The 23754-nt window shown below is 37.9% G+C and overlaps 1 protein-coding gene across 1 annotated transcript; it reads left to right on the top strand.

Moving 5' to 3' along the window:
- Positions 1-548: 548 nt before the first annotated feature.
- Positions 549-23691, top strand: mrps9 (mitochondrial ribosomal protein S9). Its single transcript, XM_053497742.1, has 11 exons — positions 549-667; positions 2447-2629; positions 9369-9431; positions 9562-9592; positions 9685-9764; positions 14412-14497; positions 17166-17241; positions 18757-18925; positions 20215-20323; positions 22480-22649; positions 23403-23691. Exons 1-11 carry the CDS (start codon positions 569-571, stop codon positions 23492-23494), a joined length of 1158 nt encoding a protein of 385 aa, XP_053353717.1. The 5' UTR covers positions 549-568; the 3' UTR covers positions 23495-23691.
- The last annotated feature ends 63 nt before the right edge of the window (positions 23692-23754 follow it).

The raw sequence follows: 23754 nt of genomic DNA, 5'->3' as shown, positions 1-23754 counted from the left end.
CCTGATGATGACACCAAAGACACTTTATATTATTATTATTATTATTATTATTATTATTATTTATGCAGACCAATTTGTACTAATGGAGCCATAAATTCGTTTTATAGTTGAAGGGGTCCTGACAAGAAAAAGGCTAGGAAAAAAAATACAGGTTGTTATAGGAAACAAATAAACACAGCAATGTCCAACAGCAAACATATATATATATATATATATATATATATATATATATATATATATATATTAAAATATATATATATATATATTTAAAAAAAAATAATATATATATATATATATATATATATATATATATATATATATATTTTTTTTTTTTTTTTTTTTAATACAAAAATAGGGAAAAGGGAAAAATATTGGCAAAATAACATTTTATGTATACTGTACGCAATGTTACTACGAATTTAATATTTAGTTTTTAATATAAATTATTAACGAAATTAGTCATTTCAGGCTCGAGCTCATACTTTTACACGCGACTGGAAAATCCGGAAGTGATGTATTCTAGAATAAAGCGACTATTTCCGGTAAAAGCGTGCGCTTGTATTTCAACATGGCTGCGTCCAGTAGTAGAGCTGTGCGGAGCATTTTCTCAAAATGTGCCAACTGCCGTTGGAGCGCGTTTATTTCTCCATCAAACGTAAACCGGCAGGTAAAGGCCCTTCTTTTGTTTTATATCATTTTTAAGGCTAAGTCTGTTTTGGCTCATCGCTTGCTGTAGTGGTTAGCGGTAAAGCTTGCAGATGACAGGTCACATCTCAAACCGCATCCCCTTACCTTCTCTGTACTAGATAGTGTGCTAGAATAGAGCGAGCCTGCTCCTCGTTCTAGCGTCCTGTTTAGTGCAGTTATATACGGTTTTGGATGCAGCTCTTGTTGCCCTTGTGCTGTCTCTGGGTGAAATGATGAAGTTGATGTTTGATGTAAAAGACTTATAATCTTACCATGTAAAACATCTAACTAATGCATTTGAGTACTTATTTTGCGGTTATCTATTATATTAAATCTCTCTAGTGTGTAGATAGTTTTTAAGTAAGTGAAACTATCACACACTGCCTGGCCAAAAGGGCACCACCTAAGTGTAGCTAAGTTTCTCTAGTCATTTCTTAGATAATTACTGCAGTGATTAATATGGCTCAGAAGATAATAAGCCATTATTTAACCCTAGCTGATGCAGTGAGTAGATAATCATTTTATAAACAACCATGTCAGACATCATACCCTGTGGCTGTGGCAAAGATATTTCAGGAGTGTCAAAAACTGCATTATTAAAACATCTTGAATGAGTGTGATGGGAGATCACTTAAACTCAATTTAAAAAACAAACAAACAAACAAAAAAAACTACAACAGTAGAACTCACAGCTATGTTCATCACTGAAAGTAAGAGCTTTTCCAAATGCACAATGTGAAGAGAACTCAAGGGATTAGGACTAAACAGCTGTGTAACCTTATGAAAACTACTTACCGTTGAGGCTAATAAAAAAAAAAACACGCTTCAGTTTGTTAGGAAACCAAGGACATGGTTGTTTACCCCGTGATGGCCGCATCAGGGTCATGTATAATAAAACCGCAGATCGTCATTATTTTGTGATATGTTTATGATAACTGCGTAATTCTGATGATGATGCCAAAGACCCTTTATTATTATTATTATTATTATTATTTTATTTTTGAAATGTTATTATTAGTAGTAGTATAAGTAAAATAACAATAAATCAAATAATAATATAATTAGTAAAAAGTGATGCGGACAAATTGATCCCAATATGCCTAGTGCCTACAATACAAGACTGTGCAGGCAGTGTTATGATCTGGTGTTGCTTCAGTTGGGCAGGTCTAAGTTCAGCAACGTTATGTGCCCAAAAATGAGGTCAGCTGACTACCTGAATAAACTGAATGACCGGATTTTTATAGCAATAACATTTTTTTTCTTGATGAATCAGACATATTCCCGGACGACCCATTGAAAATATATGGCATGTCCTGGAGAAGATGTTTTGCAGTGCTCCAACTCTCCCATCATTAGAAAAAGATCTTGTAGAGACATTTATGTGACTCTGGACTAAAATAAATGTTGTGACATTGCACAAGCTTATCAAAATGACCCCACCGCCATAATGAAAGCAGAATGCCCTTCAATCATCTTCGGTCCAAATATTTTTTTTATTATAGTTTTCTTTTTGACCATATTTGAACGACACAAAATGAAAGGTTTACTAATAAACATGTGTCAGTATTATTTTGTGTATTTAAGTGTCTGGTAACACTGGCTTTATCGAGTTATGTGAATCATGGCCACATGTATTTATTCTGATGAGTATTAAACAGCTATTCTTAATTGTTAATTATTCCATGTGAATTATAGACAGTTTGTAAATACTGGACTGATATTTTACCGCAGTTGTTTAATCCTCTTTTTGTTTCTGTAGCTGATCAGCAGGCAGATCTGTGTGTCTTCAGCTGCATGGAGAAAGAACCTTGCAGCTGCCGGACCTGAAAAGTTTTCAGAAGAATACATTAAGAAACAAATAGAAGACTTCAATATTGGCAAACGGCACCTGGCCAACATGATGGGGGAAGACCCTGAGACGTTCACGCAGGAGGACATAGATGTAAGACGCACATTACTGACACATATTATATGACCAGTGGGTGTGTGTTTTGAGCTGATTCCGATCTAATTTGTATCATATGTAGACGTTACACTGGACCAAACTAATGTGTAGATGGACCACACCACACCACACCTGACTCTGTATCTGTAATCCATGCATTTTGATTTTAGTAGTATTGAACTAGTAAAGAATGCATCTCTTGTGACTCATTGAGTTGCTCTCAAATAAAGTACATGTTAGAAGCATAGATTGTAAGAAAAAAATTCGGACAAACCCTCATTGATGTCATAAGCAGTTTTTTTTTTTAAGTGCGTTTTTAAAGCTTAATTGTGGAAGATATAGTCACCGCCATCATGGCAGGAGCTGACTGAGCCTAAATCCCAGTTAATCTATAAATAAGAAAATGGGCAGAATGAACAGATCCTGGCTGTTGGATGGAACAAGCCTACTTAACTCAGTTACCCCAAGCTTTCTAGCTTAGCTTTAACTTGGAAAACATTTAATTCCCTTGTAATGTTGTACATTTTAGCTCAGGGTTTATGGGGATTGAATCACTTTTAAAAGCAAGGGGCAACCTCCTTTTGGCACCTCCAAAGTATTAGACTTGTTTTTTCAGAACCGGAGGTTCCCCCCTGGTTAGAATAAAGGTGTAGGTATATGAGAAAGGAAATCCGTCTTCCAGCATTTGTCTTCTGACATAGTTGTTTAAGAAATGAGAAGTTTCTCATCGCATCAGTAGAAGAATATTAATCACTAAAGTAATTATTCAATCTCAAAAGTATTTCTTATGTAAATCCAAGTGCCATCTGTTTATGGCCAATATGACAGTGAGGTATTAGTGAGTTGCCTTTACTAATAGAGGATTCAGGTAGCTGGGATGTTAGTGAAGCATTGTTTAATGTTTGTAGAATTTATTTTCTTTGTAACCAGTAAAGGAACTGAACAGATTTTTGTAAATGTTTGAGGTAGTGGTCAAATGTCCTTTTTTTTTTTTTTTTTTTTTTTTTTTTGTAGTTTGGGTGGGGGAAACTTGCCAATTGGTGCCATTTATTATAGCTGTGTTTATTATGGTGGAACATCTATAAAATAGATGTTCCACCATAATAGAAAAAAAAAAAAATAGAAACCCCCCAAAATGCAACATCTTCCATTCTCAAGACTTTTCCATGAGGGAAAATGTAAAGCATATGTGTCAAACTAAAGGCCCACTGGCCAAATACAACCCACTGCCACGTGTTCTTCAGCTTGCAGGAACCCGTAATAGTAATACAGAAATGGACTATATTACCTAATATTATCCATAGTCAGAAATCACAGCAGTGCCTTAGTGCAGTGAGCAGACTGACCACCACCTATCAGCTGCATTTAGAGATATAGTCAGAGATAAATCAACAAAATATTCGCTGTCGGGTGTTGGAAGTGGAGTTGCCAGGACCTCGTTTGCGGCAAAGGGAAAGAGGAAATACTTAGAGTTTCTGAGTAAAAATTCCAAGTTAAAGGGAGCATCTTCTTTAGTTTCTCCTTGTCAGTGGTTGGAAATTATGAGTTGCAGACTTTGTAGGGACATGACTTATTTAGTCCTGTGTACAATTTATCAACCAATCTTGCCTTATTAATAATATTGCCGTAAAAACTCCACTAAAAATGACACATCGTCTTAAAATAGATCCAGGCTTCTTTCAGTGCATTTCCTTATAATAAGGGCACATTTAGTTAAACTATTTCATATTGTTTAATTATTGGTAGATCTACAGTGCCATGAAAAAGTAGTCCTGTTTTTGTTTTGTTGTTTTTTCGTCTGCCTATTTGTCACGCTTAAATGGCATTTAGTAAAATACAGAATGCTGTTTTTAAATGATTTATTAAGAAAAAAAAATCTGTCCAAACCAGCCTGGCCCTATGTGGAAAAAGTAATTTCCCCCTAAACCTAATAACTGGTTGCATTCAAGCTTTTGCAGTGACAATGCATAAATGGCAATTAGTCTTTTACATTACTGTGGAGGAATTTTGGCCCACACTTCTTTTTTTTTTTTTTTGGAATTGTTTTAGTTTAGCCACATCGGAGGATTTAACCTGTATAAGTTCACGCCATAGCATCTCAGTTGGATTTAAGTCCAGACTTTGACAGAACCTTAAGTTGTTTTTTTTTAGCAATTCAGAAACAGACTTGCTGGCGTGTTTTGTATCATTGTCCTGCTGCATCATGTAAGTACACTTGAACTTGAGGTCATGAACTGATTCCTAGATATTCTTCTGCCGAATTTTCTAGTTGAGCACAGAATTCATGTTTCCATCAATTATTGCAAGTCATCCAGATTACTTTTTCACATACGATCAGGAAGGTTTGGACAGCTCTTTTCCCCTAAAAAGTTAATTGCCTTATGAAGTCATCATTTTGAAAACTGTATGTTGTTATTACTTGGGTTATTTTTACATCATATAAAAATTTGATTAATTACCTAAATAATTTAAGTGTGACAAAAAAAAATTAAGAAAAAAAAGTACTTTATCACAGCAGAGTAGGAATTTAGCTGTTACCATGTAAACAGTAGGATGAGCTCATAGTATAACCCTATGGTTTGCTCTCAACAGCTGATGCTACTGTTAAGGCTGCTCATACAGAATATTAATATTGTGGGTCAAGCCTGCAACAGGCAGGAAATTCATGAGCTGATTTTATGAGTCTGTGAGATAAATACATAAAGTGCTGATTATTTTGAAAACTCCATTCCTACAATGTCTAATTCTGTTTCTTTCTTTTAAATACCAGAACCCAGTGCATAAAACAGGTGACCTTTTTTTACATTCACAACTGTGAATAGTTAAATGCTGGAGCTGGTGGCCTTTGGAGTACATCTGCTGAAGGCAATGCCAACTCTCTCTGCATTAAATAAAGCTTTTTGGCTGTTTCTTTCCGTTTTTTTTTTATTTTTTATTTTTGGAAGGCTTCCCATTGTAGACCGTTTTTGTGTACTTTGTTAGACCTGTTCATTACAACAAACTTTTAAAATGTGTTTCTGTTCAGGCAAAGAATGAAGACGTTAGTGCTGTATTTTCAGCTTAAAAAATGATAGGGTAATATTGAAGAGTCTTGAAGACTTGGTTTAGTGCCATCATGTGTAAAGTGCTCTGTCCGTAAAAGGCTCAGTGATGAAAAGCTCTATTGCTCCAGTGAATAGCTGAGTTATTATTGTGTACATGTTTAAATAATATTCCTTATATTAGTACACTAAGCCTATGCTCAAAAACGGTGCTGAGGGGGTTTATGGAATTATATTTTCTAGTTAAAATTAAATTAGTATGTGTCTACAAATGTTTAAGAACTCTTGGCCTTGAGAATGTAGCTCAAAAGTAGTAACGCTGCTTTTGAAAATTCCATAACATTACATGGCAAGCTGCAATGACATCGGAAATTGGTCAATGCCATATAAATAAAGTTGAATTAAACTTTTAAAAGTGGTCTTTGTTGCAAAGCAGCTTTAAAGAATAAAAAAAGGAAATAAGTTTGAAAAATGGGAGGAAATGTGTATAAATTGTAATTATCGGTTTGTATCCAAAGAGAAAGTAAGTGTAAAAATTAAAAGCTTCACCACATCAACAAATGTATTCTCTTATTTGATAAACACAGACACCTTTTTAAAATCTGTGCAGTATAAGTCTGGGGCTCATGACTGAGTGGGATGTTATTATTAGAAGGATTATGTATTAGAACTAGCAGATTAATATAAAGCTGTGGTTTTTGTAACAGTTGAAACTACTATTAAATCCATAAAGTTAAGTTCTGATGTGTAAAAATTTTGGTAAACGTTTTTAGTCAGTGTTGCCTCCGAGTTTTTGCAATCAGACTTTTACCTAAGTGGTAGTTTTCGTGGTTGGCTGGAGTTTTGTTTGGGATCTGGGCCCAATTCTACTATAATACCTAAAGCTTTGCTTTTGGGATAAAGCCAAGCCAAAGCCTCTCCGGTGGTCACAGAAAGACGGCGATGTTCAAAGATACTTTAATGCTTTTCTCTCTCTCTCTCTCGTCCCTTCCCTGTACTGTAATTGATTCATCACACCAAATGTGCCCAATTTGCATTTATCCCCAATCCTCCACCATCGTTAATGAATTAAGTCCTCAGTGCCAGCGTGGCTAAGAGGCAGTGACACCCACCAAGCCTCTGCCAGACGAGCGGAGAATGGCTTGGACTGCCGGGCAGGGAGGCAGGACACTAAACGGGTTGCCAGCTCTGGCCGACTCTACGTTCCTATGAGTGCGGCAGAGGAGCGGGGACAGCTGTGCCAGCAGGAAGTAATTCACCTTCCTTTCACCTGCCTTCCCTTTACTGTCATGCACAGACACGGTCTCACGCCATGTCTCGCAACACGGTCTTTAAACCCATCAGGTGGCCTGGAAGGCTTCGAAATGTAATGCCAAGACTGGTGACAACTGTGATAAAAGCAGCACTGATGGTTATGGGTTCCAGCATGCAGAGCTGCACTGTTGAACTTTTCGTTTCGCTGGCACACTCGTGCCAGCTCGTTTACATCCATTAAGCGATAACTGAGCTGTGTGACTGCTTCTGCCGTGAAAGCAGATGTGGCAGTAAGCCAGTGCTAAGATTTTGAACTCCAGGCAGCATTTTGTTTTAGATTTTTTTTTCACATCATTACTTACAGCGACGTATCCTAACTGTATAACAAGTAGAGAGGGTTCTCAATTCTCAAGTTCACTTTAAATGGAAATTCATTAAATGCGTTTTATATCAAGTGCAGAATCAGTAGCTGGTTCCAGAAATGAGCTGTAATTAACATTTTAAAATGGCTTAAATTGGATAAAATTGGCATCGCAAACATGATTTGGGGTCTGCTAAGACATCACAGACGACAGTCGCTGATTTCTGGAGCCTCTGGACGTGTAAACACTTATAAATGCTGAGTGAAGGACAGTACAGTGCAGAGTTATGCAGCGCAAAACTAATATGTGTGCTCAAGACTTGATATGCGGACACACTTCTACTGCTGTTGCTCCAATTGCCTTCCGGATCTGCCTGATTCATACTGATACTTTGTTCCGCTTGGGGTTTTGGCGCTTATGACTAGCTGGAGATAGAACGGCTGCTGTAATTGTAAAGCCTCAGGTATATCCTATCAACACACATAGTGGGAGAATGAATTATTACTCCTCTACAATGTGATGTCACTTTTTTGAGTCTAGTTCCTTTTTGTGTTATTTCAGAGTTTTTTTTTTTTTTCTTGACAAGGTTCCCTGCTGCTTCCTTGGGGATCTAAATCTATTTTGGGATTTCTGTGAAACTGCTTTATAGCACTGTCTATATAACATTTAATTGATTACCCAGTTGGTGTTCCCTTTTAGAGCCTGTACTCTTTGGAACTTCAGTCAAAATCCCTGTGAAAATCCTAACCACAATCAGTTATTACTGCTTTCTGTATAACATCATCTCACTATTTCCCCAATATTTGTCTGTATGCCCTGAAAAAAAAAATATCAACCAATCAGCCATAACCTCAACACCATTGGCAGATCAACTAAACAAGACTAATGACCAACTATACTGCTGACAGGATGATGGCAATATAAGGCCCACCAATGCCCATGCGACCAAACGCCAGGCCATCCCACAGAAAAGCTAATGCAGCACAAACCTCTGAATAGTCAATGCTGGCCTTGATAGAAAAGTCGCTAGGGCACCACATCCCACCACGCTCATGGCCCAGCATGTAAAGGGCCCAAAGCCACTGACCCGGCCTCCAAACTCCCCAGATACCAGTCCTATTGAACTCCCATGGGATGCTCCCGGGAAGGGGTCGCCACAGCGACCCAGTCCGCACTACAACTTGGCACAGGTTTTAAGCCAGATGCCCTTCCTGACGCAACCCTCCCATTTTATCCGGACTTGGGACCGGCAGTGGCTGGGGTTTGGGCACTGGCTGGAAATCGAACTCGGGCCTTCCGCATGGCAGGCGAAACAAATTTAATGTTGGCTGTTTTGTGTATTGTATTGTGTACAATGGTACAGGAAGAATTTGTAGCGGAGACATGGCGTTGAAGTTCAGTGTGTTATCCATCGCCACAACATCACAAAGTTCGGCCACCTTGTATGAAGTTTAGGCAGCGTTGTTTTTTGCAGAGCGGCGTGATGAGGCTACACCTCCCTCGGGGAGTTGCGCCATATTGCATTTCAAGGTATTAACAGGTGTTGCCTTCATCTGTCACTGCACCCTGCATCCGTCCCCTTCTCCCATCCCCATTCTGTCTTCCCTCTTGTTTCTTTGCTCGCTCTCTTTCACCACTCACTTTCTCTCTCTCTCTCATTCTCCCATTCTGACAGTGTGATGCATGACTGCGTGTCCTTTTCCGCTGCATCTGCTGTCATCTCACTTCATCTTGCTCTATTTCACCTTTTTTTCCTCCGTCATTTGGTTTTCTTTCTTTTTTCCCAACTCGTTCACAAATTGTCGCTTTTTTGCTATCTCAAGGGTAATTATATTAGCACTGCCCTGTTGTTGGAAACTGATTGCACACTATATCGCAAGGTTCAGTTATATACAATTGCGTGATCCATGATAGGGTCTGCACAAAATTGTGCACACAAGTATAATTTTTCAGTCATCCAGAACTTTTCTGTTCAGTTAAACAAAACATGTATTACTAACATGTTCATGCATAAGGTAATTAATACTAATAATAATGTGTTATAATGATTTATTGCACTTTTTCCTTCCTACTCCATAGAGGTGCATAGCGTATCTCTTCCCCTCTGGTCTGTTTGAGAAGAGAGCTCGACCGATAATGAAGGTATGATTAGACTCTAACTAAAGCTAACCACTCCCCACCACCCCTTTAACAAGTCTCACAATTTCTTGGTGTTTGCAACAACACACATATGCCACACATGTGATTTCACATTTGTATATTTGTATTTCAGCACCCAGATCTGATATTCCCAAAGCAGGCAGGTATGTAAATGAGGCTTTGTTTGTTGGCTCTTGCGATAACTAAGAGTTATAACACAACACTTTAATTATGAATTGTGTAAAATTGTGTGCAGCGGTGCAGTGGGGCGAGGACGGCCGCCCTTTTCACTATCTTTTCTACACTGGGAAGCAAGCCTACTACTCCCTCATGCATGTAAGTGCAGTCACTTGGACTGTCTTCTTTGGTCTGTCCATCTCTCTGACTCTGTCTGTTTGTCTGTCAATTTAAAAACTTAGGAAAAAAAACTTTACAAACATAAGCAAAGAAGGCAATAGCTGTGGTTTTGGTGGAGCACAAATTATTATTTGGGAACCCTTGATACGGCAGGACATGAGATTTGAGACACTTTTGTGTAAAAAAATATACATTCTTTTGTAGTCACTCTTGCTTTTCACACTGATTTTATTCAGGTAAACTGTGACCCATGAATTCAAGATCCTTGTCTTTCTGAGCCAGTAAGCACCACAAAGGCAAGACTGGACAGAAAGGAAAGACTGACTTATTAATTGATGGTGATATCACCAGACCTTTCCCTCAATGTTTAAATAATTTTCTTTGTTTCTCCTTGCATACGCTATGGTTTTTTTAGTTAATTTTTAAAAAAAAATCTTGTTTGCTATTGTTTTTAGTCATCATTGTTGGCACTAAAGTATATAAGTCAAGTATATAAACTATAATTAGCATAGTGGAGACCACTACCCCTGTTTGCCAGTGCAAAGTTGCTCTACCTGAGGTCCATGTGAAGTGATATAAACGCGTCCCCCTGGGCCTGGCTGCTGCTAACTTAGTGACTTCAGATCGAGAGATGGGTTTAGACTCACCTACTGCTTCCAGTCATAACATGTCCCTCGGGTTCCCCGTAACTGTTTTTTACTGTGCAGCCATGTTTTTTTTTTTTTGTTTGTTTTTTGCCTGCTGGTATCCCTGATGAATCTTGAGATCCTCAAGCCAGTCAGACTCGAAAAGCTTCCTTCTTTATAACTGCTTCTCTCACCTCTGGTGTGAACAAGCAGGTTCTTGGGTTGCCACCATGATCAGCACCAACAAGCCTTATTCCACAGCTACATGCAATGTGCTGCTTTCACAACAAAGATCCTGAACAAGATCCATTCTAATTCCACATCACATCCTCTGGGACATAGAAAAATCTTGCCTTGGAGATCATCTTGCCCCAGGCATGTGCAAATGGCTCAGGCACATGGCTGGCCTGAACGAAAGAACAAGAGTGCAAATACAGTACAGGTGGGTTAAATGAGTTGGTCTGGCTTATTTTCCAAGATTGGGACGAGAAGTTCGGAAATCTGGTGCGGGCTCAAAGTGGATCCGCTGCTTCTCCTCATTGAGAGCAACCAGTTGAGGTGCTTTGGATACCTAATTAGGATGTCCGCTGGTTGACCTCCATCAGAGGCTGTAGGAGATTTTTTTTTTATTAAGATCTATTTTAAAGTTAACATCTCTGCACATGGCCACTGCAAAAGGAAAAATCCTAAATGTGAAAATTCCAGAAATCGGTCTACCTCTCTTTGATGAGTATGACTCAGTGTTTTATGTGTTTAATGTGTAGTAGGGATAGTGGATTGTTTAATAGTTTAACAAAGGTTGTGATCACAGTGGTAACTAAATTTGTAGAAATAGTAATGTCATTTGGCTGCCAACTGTTTTAGCCTCATCAGTTGCATGCAAAAATTGTCCAATAGATTTTATTTATCCAAGATCAAATGTTAGCACTTAAGAATATGAGAGCGTTCAGCTCATAAGTTTTGAACACCACAAAATAAGGGGAAAACAGCTTGTTGGATAAGGATAAAACCTACAGTGATTACTTTTGCAATGTAGTAACGTGTTGCCGCTCAAACATTATCAGTAACCTACAGTAGCTAACTACCTAAAGATTTACAAAATGTTGACAAACCCCATTTACATTGCGGTCACACATTTTAACTACATCCAGAAACCATGATCATCGCACTCAAAACATCAGCTAAATGTTTATTTTAAATAGCCACAGAGAGCACCGGCAGTGTCTGGTATAAAGGATTTGATTAACCCAACAGCTTGTTGGCCGTGACACTCCTGGGGTCTGGTGTAAAAGACACAAACCTGAATAAAGGCTAATGAAATGTTAAGAATAATAATAATGATAATAGCAATCTGAATTTTTTTGTTATTATTACATTTTCCATACAGGCATTGAACTACATAATAATAAATATATCTTTCGACTCTATTTACATATTAGGTGACCCCAAGGTTGAGAATCTGTGTTAATGTTTTTTTAAATAAGAACTGACTGGCTTTGCTGTCTTTTTTCATTTTTCTTTCTTTAAATCCTTCTGTTTTTTTACACGTCCCCTTACTTTCTCTGTTAAGTAAGCTGTTCTGTTATTGACATAAAAATGTTTAAATAGACTTTTTCCAACATTTAGGCAAAGAAAAGTAGATGAGGACCAGGATATATATACATTTTTTTAGTTTATTTATAATGATGTTTTTTGAGCTTAAATATGTGCATCAATGCCAGTCAGCATAACAGGGCTGTATACAGTAACAATATGATACAGATGAGATGTCACAATGCATTTTTTTTTTCTTTTTCCATTATAGATATTTGTTTTAAAATCTACAAACTGAACATATCAAGATGAAATTTCCACATGGATTTTCAAAACTGTCTAATGTTTGAACGTTCCTAAGCAAACCTGTGTATCATGTTGCATTTTAAGTATCGTAGAAATGTCTTTGTGAATCCTGATGTGATGGCTGTCATGTCAGCCCCTCCTAAAATAAAAAGTGTAGAGCAGAAGATTCAGAGGAGGAGAGATGGAGAAAGAGGAATGTGTTTAAAAGAGGAGCTGGGTTTGTTCACTGTAACGCTTTTTTTTTTTTTTTTCCTTTTTTTTTTCCTGTCTCGCCTCCCCAAATCGCATTTACAGCAGGGAGCAGTACACACTTCACTAGGCATGCCTGGGCTTTGTGCTGTTTCAGATGTGTGTATGTGTGTGTGTTGGAGGTACAGCTGTGTGTTGAGGATTTGGGAAATGAACCCCAGAGACATCACTGCAATCTACCCGCTTCTTTGTCACCTCAGTTAATTCCTTTTCAGAGTTACTTTTCTTTTTCTTGTGTTTCTCCTGTTCCCTTCTCCTTTCACCTCTAACGTTTATCTCTGGACTCGACCTTGGGCTAAGACATGACGCCATAGCAGTGCGTATCCGTGTGTGCGTGTTGATTAATGTGGCATTGTCCTCGACTTGCCCAAGCCCCCGTGCCGCTCCCCTTTTGCCCGGCAGTAGCCGAGACCCCTGCTGTTCATTTAAATAGGTATGTCAAATCAGAAAATAACGTACAGCTCCCCAGCCAGCAGAGTGCAATATTTTACTGGGACAAGAGGGAAAAAGAAAGAACGGAGACATACGTATACATCATAAGCACACAAAAACAAACACACCTTTATATATATATATATATATATATATATATATATATAAAGTATATATAAAGATTAGCCTATACATGTGCATGGAAATGTATTCAATATTTTTTCAAATGATTTTGGTACAACTGAAACATGCACAACAAATAATTTGGGAGGACAAAAATAAAAAATGCTCTTTATTATTTGGCATATTATTCCTTTCTATTTTATGTCTTCTTTTTAATTCACATGCTATTCTTAAAGTTATTATTATTATTATTTTATTATTATTATCATTATTTTTATTATATTGCTTTTTTGAATATAAGATGTTTTTATAATCCACCTCATAGACTTCTATTGATTCACTGAATTTAAAAAGCTTACAGCTCATATCAAATCTGAGGCTTTATCTCAGCCCTGACACTGGCAGCAAAGTGGCCTCGATTCTGTCCAACTTTTCTTTTTTTTTCTTTTGCTTGATTGAATTTATCCGACTCCTTTTTATGGCTGTCTTTTTACAAATGTGTAACGTGCATTCTACTCATCTCTCTCTCTCTCTCTCTCTCTTTCTCTCTCTCTCTCTCTGTCTGTCTATTTCTTTTCTATTACTCCGCTCTCCCTTTTTTTGCACTGAAAATTGGTTTTTGCTCGATGTTTGCTTTTTTGGCGAGCGCCGGTGGATTAGACGCACTCTATCAGGATGGAATTAAACAAACAGCTGCGGAATAATTGCGGGGGGAAATGAATTCTCGCGCGGCCGAGGGGAAAGGGCCGACGTGAGCTGCATGTGCGTGTGCGCGCGCATACACGCAAACACACACACACACGCACGCACACGCACCCTGCCCCGCTTCGCTTCATCGCCATGACGCCTGACGGGCACTCCAGGCTCGTGGGCGCGATGCCAATTTAGACAAGAATGCCCGAGGACGCCATCCGGCTCTGCATGGCAGCTCCTCCTGCCGGGAGGAGGGAAGGAGTGTGTGTGTGTGTTTGAGAGAGAAAGGGGTTACGGCCCAAGTGCTCCCCAATTCAATTTCCCCCCACACACAATTAAATCCAGCCAGGGCTGAAGAGACAGAGATGGGATCTGCCTTCATAATGGAGACCCCTGTATGTGTGTGTTTGTGTTAAAAGGGGGGATTTTAAAATTCATGTTTTTTTCCCTTTTAAGGAATTCCTGAATATTATTTTTTTTGTTTATTCCTTTTTGCTAAAGGGTCCATTTCTACTTGAACTATTTAAACGGGTGCATTTGGTTCCCCTGTCTCACTCGACCCTACAATGAACATGCCGTATTAGGCAGACATAAAAAAAAAAAACTGTGCAAATTTTTTTGTCCTTTTGTTTGTTCTTACGCTTTAAATCCTTATTGATTCCAGGACATGTTTGGGAAAGTGTTGGCGATAGAAAAATATCAAGACAAGTTAAGAAGTAAAGGACTTTTTAGTCAAGACACCAAACAGATGTAAGTACCTCACTCAAACGTTTCTCACCATTGACATGGACATAAACGTGAATTTGTTGCAAATAATATATCTAACCCTTAAACGGGCAAAGAAAAACGATAGGTAACTTGCATGTGCCAGTACCAGTACCTCCTAAAACAAACTATGTTTGTAGAAAACAAGTATTTTTGCATATAAATATGTGTGTATACTGTATACAGTATCAGTCAAAAGTTTGGACACAAGTTTTGATTTATTTGTCTACATTCTAGACCAATATTGGATTTTTTTTCTAAAACTATAAAATAATGCATATGTCATTAAGTAACGACAACAACAGCAGTCAGTTAGTTATTATTTTAAGACACAAAGGTCACCTGTTCTGGAATAGTTCTATCTAGAACAGTATAGCCAAGTGCATTTGTAAACCCGTTTCTCCATGATGAAACTGGCTCTCATTAAGACCTACCCAGGAAAGCAAGACCAAAACCTACCTCTGCTGCAGAGGAGAAGTTCATTTAGAGTCACCAGCCCAGAATTCACCAGTTAACAGCACTGCAACTTGGAGACATTATGAAGGCTTTACAGAGTACAAGTAGCAGACACATCTCAATATCTATCAATCATATATTTTAAATACCTTCAGTATTATTTTACAAGAAAGAAAGAAAAATCTGGAAAGATGGAATTATAAGGTGTCTCCCAAATACATACTTACACACATACATACACACACCACTTTTGGAAACATTATAACACTGGACTTGTGGTACTTTCACTGTCCTTGATTTGCCACATAAAAATAACAACGATGAACATGTTTGGAAATAATCATAAAGTTAATAATAATAATTATTTTGAATTTCTTAGTATTTTAATAAGTGCCCTATAAAGGCTTAACCTGACATCTTGTATATACACACAACTCTGTAGACCAATGGTTTGCAAAGATTTTTGCAAACACTTGTTTTTAGATATGTGATTTAAAAAATGTTACATTGTAGGACTTCTGTAACATTTAAACATCATGATGATGCATAAATAAGATAATGAAATCTAATGCTTTTCAGGAGGTTTAAAAGTAACATCTATTTTAGATATCATCATATTGGCATAGCAGCACGAAAGCATCCCTGTTGATCAGGGTTATAAGTCAGACTGTAACATGTCAAATGATTTCATGCACAGTTGACAGGCTCTGTTTCTCCTTCAGATGTTTTACTAAGTCGGGGGGGGGGGGACTCAGGCCTTCTATTGATATGCATTTTATATTCTAAATAACCCAGAAGACTACTGAGAAAAAAGGGTGCAGATGTTTTATTTTTACCATAAATAAATAATTTTTTAAATTAAAAAAATAAAAGAAAAAAAAATAAAAGAAAATTTTATTAACTTGTCAGGACAGTGAAAAAGACTCAAACAGCATGAACACACTTCATTTAAGTGTGGCTTGTTCGAACATGTCTCTCAAAAACATTTGAAGTATAAACACACTAAATCTGGATTAGAGTGATGCTTCTGATTTTAATGTTTACAATAAAAGAAGAGAAGATTGGGTTTATCCTTTATAACCCCATTTGTAAATTAATTGACTCAATGTGCCGTCCTTTAGTTTGGGAATGATGATGTACACCGTCTGGCCAAAAAAAAAAATAATTTTCATATCAGAGGAGTCAAATTATTCTTCTCCATCACACAAACAAAACATTTAATAACTGGAATTGGTTTAAAAACTGTCCAACATAATATTAACTCCTGTAAGGATATTACTGAACTATCAGAGTCCAGATCAACCCTATTCCAGAATGATGTGTCAGAAAAGCCCATGAGGTGACACACCCATCATGCATAGTGGTCACTGTACAAGCCGTATAGTGTTATGATCCGGATTTGCTCCAGTTGGTCAGGTCTAGGCTCAGCAACATTATGTGGCAATTAAATGAAGTCATTTGATGACCTGATTGACCAGGGTCACATCTGTGGTTTTTTTTTCCCCTGATGGCATTTCCCAAAGGCATATTCCAGGACTCTAACTGTCAAAGAGTAATTCTAGGAGCATATGGATTCATTTTCACACATGCTACAGGCAGTCATACAAAATATTATCGTGTGTGCCCTTTTTTTAAATTGGCCAGTCAGTGTGTTTTATTATCTTTTTATTTTTTATAACATTTGTTTTGGCTTTTGGCTTACAGGGATAACTTTACATATATAAGGAGGTGGTTTAAAAAATGCAAAACATCATTAGGCAGGTTTCCATTGGGATATGTAATTCATTACATGTTAAGTTAAATGTGGGCAGTCAAAGACAGAACCTTAAAGCCTAGAACAGGTAGATTCATGCTCTGTTTTCAGGTTTCTCACTGAGGGCTGGATGGCATGTTCTTTACTTATAAAGTTCATGTCACTTTTTCATTAAGAACAGTGACTTAAGTGACCGGAGTAGTTAGATTTAAAGAAAGCTATAAATTATAGATATAGTTTTATGGCTTAAAATGGACATGAAAGTAAAAGTGAAGAGTTCTTTAGACGACTAAAGCTGTCTAAATAAACTTGGCTAAATAAACTTCTATAATGGAGATTTGATAGTTAAATGGTGCACTCGTCATATAGAGACATGGGAATGGGTGGTATAGTTAGATCTGCTTAATATTTGAGATTTTACATTAAAAATATACATTTTCTCAGTTCTCTTAGTGGTAGCCGGTGGCTGCTGAAGGAGGAGCTGGAGCAGTTACTGGTAGAGAACATTTCTGATCATGAAGTAAGTACCAAACATTCCTCATATTGCACTTTTGCATCTTCTAAGCCAGTGGTTCTTAACCCTAGTCCTGGAGGATGCCATGTTTTGCACATTTCAATGTTTTCCCTGCCCTGTCCCACCCATTTCAACTCAGCGTATTGGTTACAGTGAGGTCAATAAGTATTTGATCACCCTGTGATTTTGCAAGTTCCCTTACTTAGAAATCATGGAGGGGTCTACAATTTTCAGCATAAGTGCATTTCCACTGTGAGAGAGAATCTAAAAAGAAAAATCCAGAAATCACATTGTATGATTTTTTTTAACAATTTGTTTGTGAATTACTGTATCAAATAAGTATTTGATCACTTGCTTATCAGCCAGATTTCTGATCCTCAAAGACCTGTTATTTTGCTTTTAAATAGTCCATATGCTTTTTACGGAGCCACTCCTTGGTTTTTCTGGCTGTGTTTTGGGTCATTGTCATGTTGGAAGACCCAGCCACGAACCATCTTCAATGCTCTGACTGAGGGAAGGACGTTTTTGCCCAATATGTCACAATTCATGGTTTTGTTCATCCTCTACTTAATACAGTGCAGTCGTCCTGTCCCCTGTGCCGAAAAACACCCCCAGAGCATGATGCTTCCAGCCCCATGCTTCACTGTAGGTATGGTATTATTGGGGTGCTACTGATCATTCTTCTTCCTCCAAACACGGCGAATGGAGTTCTACTTTGGTCTCATCTGACCACAGAACTTTCTCCAATGATTCCCCTGGATCATCCAGATGGTCCCTGACAAACATCAGACGGGGAACGCTGGATATGAGCTGACTTAAGCAGGGGAATCTTCTGTGTGATGCAACATTTTAATCCATGACGTCTTGGTGTATTACTGATATTAGCCTTGGAAACGATGGTCCCAGCTCTTTTCATGGCATTAACCAACACCTCCTGTGTAGTTCTGGGCTGATTCTGATGCTACCATTTTTAGCATCATTGATAATACATGTATCTACTTAGACTTTGGCTGATTGTGGGGTGCACAGGTGCTACTAATTTAGAATTATGAGCAGAGTGTAGCTGGGCTATTTAAAAGCAAAATAACAGGTCTTTGAGGGACAGAAATCTGGCTGATAAGCAAGTGATCAAATACTTTTTTAACACAGTAATTTACGAATAAATTGTTAAAAAATTATACAATGTGATTTCCGGATTTTTCTTTTTAGATTCTGTCTCTCACAGTGGAAATGCACCTATGCTAAAAATTGTAGACCCCTCCATGATTTCTAAGTAAGAGAACTTGCAAAATCACAGGGTGATCAAATACTTATTGACCTCACTGTAAACCAGATGTCCTGGAAGATGAGAAAATGCTAAAATGTGTAGCCTGGACCAGAACTGGGAAACACTGTTCTAAGCCCTTATTAAGCTGCCACACTTCCTAAAGATAACACAAGAGGGCACTGTTTGTAAATGTGAAGACAAGTCTGATTGAATGTTCTTCTCTTTGCCATGGTGTTGTTTGTGTGTGCGTGCAGTATGCTCGGTTCCTGCAGCTGATGGAGAGGCTCTTGTCCATGCCCTACTGCTCTATGGAGGAAGAATTTGTGCAGCGTTTCAGAAGAAAACTGGAGGTTCAGTCCAGCAAGCAGGAGATTCCTGTACTGCAGCACAATGAGGACGGGGTGGCCTTCAGTCAGGCAGAGGGTACACTGACACACAAACATACACATGCACAGGGCAATACGGTGCATCTAAATTTGAATAACATAGAAGTTTTCTTTTGTTCATAATTTTATTTAAAAGGTAAAATTCATATTCTAGATTCATTATCTGTAAAGTGAAATACTTCAAGCCTTTTTGTTTTCATTTTAATGTTTATGGCTCATGAAAAATCCAGCATTTCACAATATTAGAATATTTCCTAAGATCAACAAAAATTAGATCAATGCAGAATGGCATGGAGTGGTGCTGCTCAGGCATTATTGAAGACCAGGTTGCTTTGATAGCAGCCTTTAACTCATCTGTATTATTAAGTCTTATAGACCCTCTATGGATTTCAGATCAGGTGAGTTGGCTGGCCAATCAAGCACTATATCATAGACAGCAAACCAGTCAGTTGTAGTTTTGTCACTGTGCACAGGATGTCCCGCTGGAAAGGGAAATTAGCATCTTCATAAAGCTTCTCAGTTGACAAAAGCATGATGTGCTCTAAAATCTTGTGGTAGAAAAGATAGTGAATCAACACCAGCAGATCACATGGCAACCCATATCATCACCTACCGTGGAAACTTCACACTGGACTTCAAGCAAGTTGGATTGTGGATTTTGCCTCTCCACTCTTTATCCAGACTCTGGTACCTTGGTTTACTTTAATCTTAAAAGAGGAATTTGGGCCACTGTGCAATAGTCCAATTTTTAGCCCAGGTAGGAAACTTCTTAAATTGTCTCTGGTTCAGGATTGTGTTTTGATATCAGAAATGCAACAGTTGTAGACCATTTCCTGAAGACGTCTGTGCCTATGGGTCTTGATGCACTAACTACATCCTTACGCCACTCCTTGTTGAAACTCTACCCAGTTCTGAATCAGCTTTACTTGAAAATCTTCTGCGGACATCCGTGCTGCTTGTGCACCCTTTTTTACCACGCTGTTTCCCTTTAAGTCAAATTTTCATGAATACGCTTCTATAAAGCTCTCTTTGATGAGCTGTAAGCAATAATCATAAAAAATTTTAACAAGGCCTGAGATATTTAACTTTGTGTACTGAATCCAAAATGTATGCAAGTTTAAAAAAAAAAAAAATTCACTCTTCATGATATGTACTGTATATATATTTTAGATAAAACATAAATGAAACATTTTCATAATTACTGCAATCATTAAGGTTCTTCTCCCAAAAAAGTGCATGTGTAATATATTTATGCTCCAAAACTCAAATGAACTTGTCACAAGAGACGGTTTCTGACACTGTCTTACTGCCTTTTCATTGTCTCAGGAAGGAGGAAATCATCCAAGGCCAGTGTCGCACTAAAAGATCGGGGCTCTGGGTGCATCACAATCAATGGCACAGACTATGTGCAGTATTTCCCTATTCTGCAGAACAGGTGGGTGTCTGTGTGTGTGTGTCTGTGTGTCTCTTTGCAAAGATTGGTAATACAGGTTTAGGCACATTAGCTGGACAAAGATGTGCTGGCTTAATAGATAAGGGCTTTAAGTTACTAATCCGAAGGTCATAGCAATGAATACTGTTATAGCTTCCATTATGCAACATGTGCATATTACAGTTTGTACAGTATAGCAAGTGGAAGATGACGTAAATTAAACCAAGCCTGCCTTACACAAGGTACAATAGTATTTGATCACCCTGTGAATTTGCAAGGTTTCTTACTTAGATATCATGGAGGGGTCTACAATTTTCAGCATAGGTGCATTTCCACTGAGAGAGAGAATCTAAAAAGAAAAATCCGGAAATCACACTGTATGATTTTTGTAACAATTTATTTGTAAATAAGTATTTGATCACTTGCTTATCAGCCAGATTTCTGACCCTCAAAGACCAGTTATTTTGCTTTTAAATAGTCCATATGCTTCCTATGAAGCCACTCCGTGGTTTTCCTGACTATCTCTCACAGTGGAAATGCACCTGTGCTGAAAATTGTAGACCCCTACATGATTTCTTAGTAAGAGAACTTCCAAAATCACAGGGTGATCAAATACTTATTGACCTCACTGTATATGCAGTTATTGTAAAATAATTGTTCAGTATAGGCTCACACAATACCACTCTGTGGTTGATTATTTGTCCTATTAAAGAAGGCACTGTTGTGCTCCATCCGTATAAGTTTTTATTTAACATGTATTTTTATGCATAATCCTGTCATTATTATAAATTGTAATAAAAGGTTAAGGAGTTGTCCTGATAGTAAACCTTTAATATGGTACCTCAGGTCTGTTCTGACCTTTGCATTCTTTAGAATGCTAAAGCCAAAGCCTTTAAAAGAAAAAATTCACACACAGCAGTTTTCTCCTTACTATGCTATTGTATTTTTCTTTCTTTTTTTTTTTTTGTAAGTCTTGGAAGCTTAATTACACAGCTGAGTGAGTAGTCGGCCTGCTCTTATCACCCAGTCCTAACCCTATTGAAGAGAACGGGTGAGGGTTTCTTGGTTTTGACGACTCAGAAAGCACTCGGTGTATAAGTGCATGTGTTCATGGATCATATCAGTGGCACCGTATATTTTAATGCAAGAATGGCGACGAGGGTCTCAGCTGTAGTCCTGGCGATTTAGTCTTCAAGATTTTTTCCAGCCTCCACCAGAAAAACCTTCGATATAGAGCTGAGAACTGCTGATAAGTGTAGATTGAAAGCAAATGTTAGAAATACGTGCAGGAAACTGGTTCACTGATAACAAAAGCATCCATGACATTGGGCTCTGCATCCTCCATATCACCTATTGCAACTTTTAGTGTTGCAAGTCAAATCTGCCATTAAAGAAAGATAGGAACATTTTGTAAGATATCTTGACGTAGTACCAGGGTTACACACAGAACCTTAGAACCTAGAAGCTTTGGCAATGATTGCAAAGTGAAGTGTGTTCATGAAATTAATGCAAAACCATAAGGAGTGGGGACGTAACCAGATACAAATGAGATATGTGGATTGCACCAATAACATGTTTCAAATGCCGATATGCATAAGGGGTGCACAGTTTTTTGTTTGTTTGTTTGTTTGTTTGTTTGATTGTTTGTTTTTCAATACAGCTTGCCAGGGTGATTGGGATCTTTGGGAAGTTCAAATCCCCCATTATGCCTCCCTCAAAGCTAAACTGGGAATGCTTTCTGGGAGGCAGAAAATTCTCTTTCTTGTCAACCGCAGAGATATTAGACAGTTGTTGGGTTGTGTATGAAGAGAGAGAGCACTGTACTACAAGTGATCAATTTTTCAAATTGAAAAAAGTGACTAATTAAACTGAAAACTCTTAGACTATATTGGTTGTGCGTAAATTTCTACCACTGTGGTTCTCCCTGGGTTTCCCAGACATAGTGGTATCATTAATTTTAAAACAGATACCAGCACTAGGAATATAAGTGTTTAACCTCTAATCCTGCTTTCATTGTCTAGTGAGATCAAATAAGTCCCCCTTATAAGGAGCACCAAAACACAATGTTCTAACATTCTTCATGGTTCCTTTTTATTTTTTACAGTCTTTCTAGAGAGACAGTGTTGTATGACCTTCTACTCATCATTTGTCACTTTTAGAGAGCAGCTAATGTTCCCGCTACACTTTGTGGACATGCTGGGAAGGTTTGATGTGAAGGCCAGTGTGGAGGGTGGCGGTCACTCATCACAGGCCGGTGCACTCAGGCTGGCCATCTCACGAGCGCTGCTCGCATTTGTTTCAAAAGGAGATGTGGAGAACATGAGGCAAGGTGAGAGAGAAAGAAAGACACACTGCTTATTTCTCTTTAGGTACTGTTTTGTATTGGTACACTTTTCTGTCTACAATTTTCAGAATCCTGAAGATTTTAATATGACTTGCTGTTAGTACATGTCCTTATACATCAAGAAAAAGGTTTCATTACAAGGATAGAAGTCTGGCTTGTGTACTATTCTAGAGGGATTACAATATATTGTTTATTGCGAGTTTTCTACTAACTGTCGGTAACAAATATTTGAATGTTTAGCCCCTGTCCGATATATAATTATTTAATATTTCTATACTACCACTCAGAAAACCTTTAAAAATAAGTTAGTAGTTTCCAATTCAAGAGGTAGCTTGTGACAGCAACCAAGATGTATTATACGGAAAGGTAAATAGTGAATGCATGATTGCTGTACACAATCAAAAGTCCGGGTTTGACCCCACATGAATCCTACCAGTCAGGAATGGTTCTGCTCCAACTTGCCCCCTAGTGGTTACAGCATTTAACTCTATAGAAGTCACTTGCCCCCAAATAGGCCTAATGTTGAACACTTGCCTGAGACAACTGCTCCTTTTTAGTATCACCTTTTTTATTTTAATAAACTATTATAGATAAAGAGCCTAGAATACGATCTCTTTTGCAGTTACAGAATTTTTATCGTGATACACAGAGACATGGTTTATAGTCAAACTTTGTGCTGTATACATGGGCCAATAGAAAACTTCCTAACCTAATATCTATCAAATATGTTGCTTCTAGCTGGTCTGCTGACGTCCGACCCCAGAATCAAAGAGCGGCAGAAGCCAGGCCAGGCTGGAGCACGCAAAAAATTCACCTGGAAAAAGCGCTAACCGGGACCAGGCAGACACTCTGGATCCAACATCAACAGCTATCACATATTTAATCACAAACATTTTTATGTTCATGTTCCTAAACCCCCATGGAATTAAAACCCAGTGGATGGATCTCTTGCAGTCTGCATTGTTTGTATAAAGCAATCGTGTATATTGGATAAAATAAATAAATAAAAAAAACATCTACAGTACAATTTGCTGACATTTTTTTTGTATCATAAAAAAACACCAGCAAAAGTACAATAAAAACTCTTGAA

This window comes from Clarias gariepinus, chromosome 6 (genome assembly GCF_024256425.1).
Source record: "Clarias gariepinus isolate MV-2021 ecotype Netherlands chromosome 6, CGAR_prim_01v2, whole genome shotgun sequence".
In the NCBI taxonomy this organism is placed as follows: Eukaryota; Metazoa; Chordata; class Actinopteri; order Siluriformes; family Clariidae; genus Clarias; species Clarias gariepinus.
This window is presented reverse-complemented; position numbering and strand designations above follow the sequence as displayed.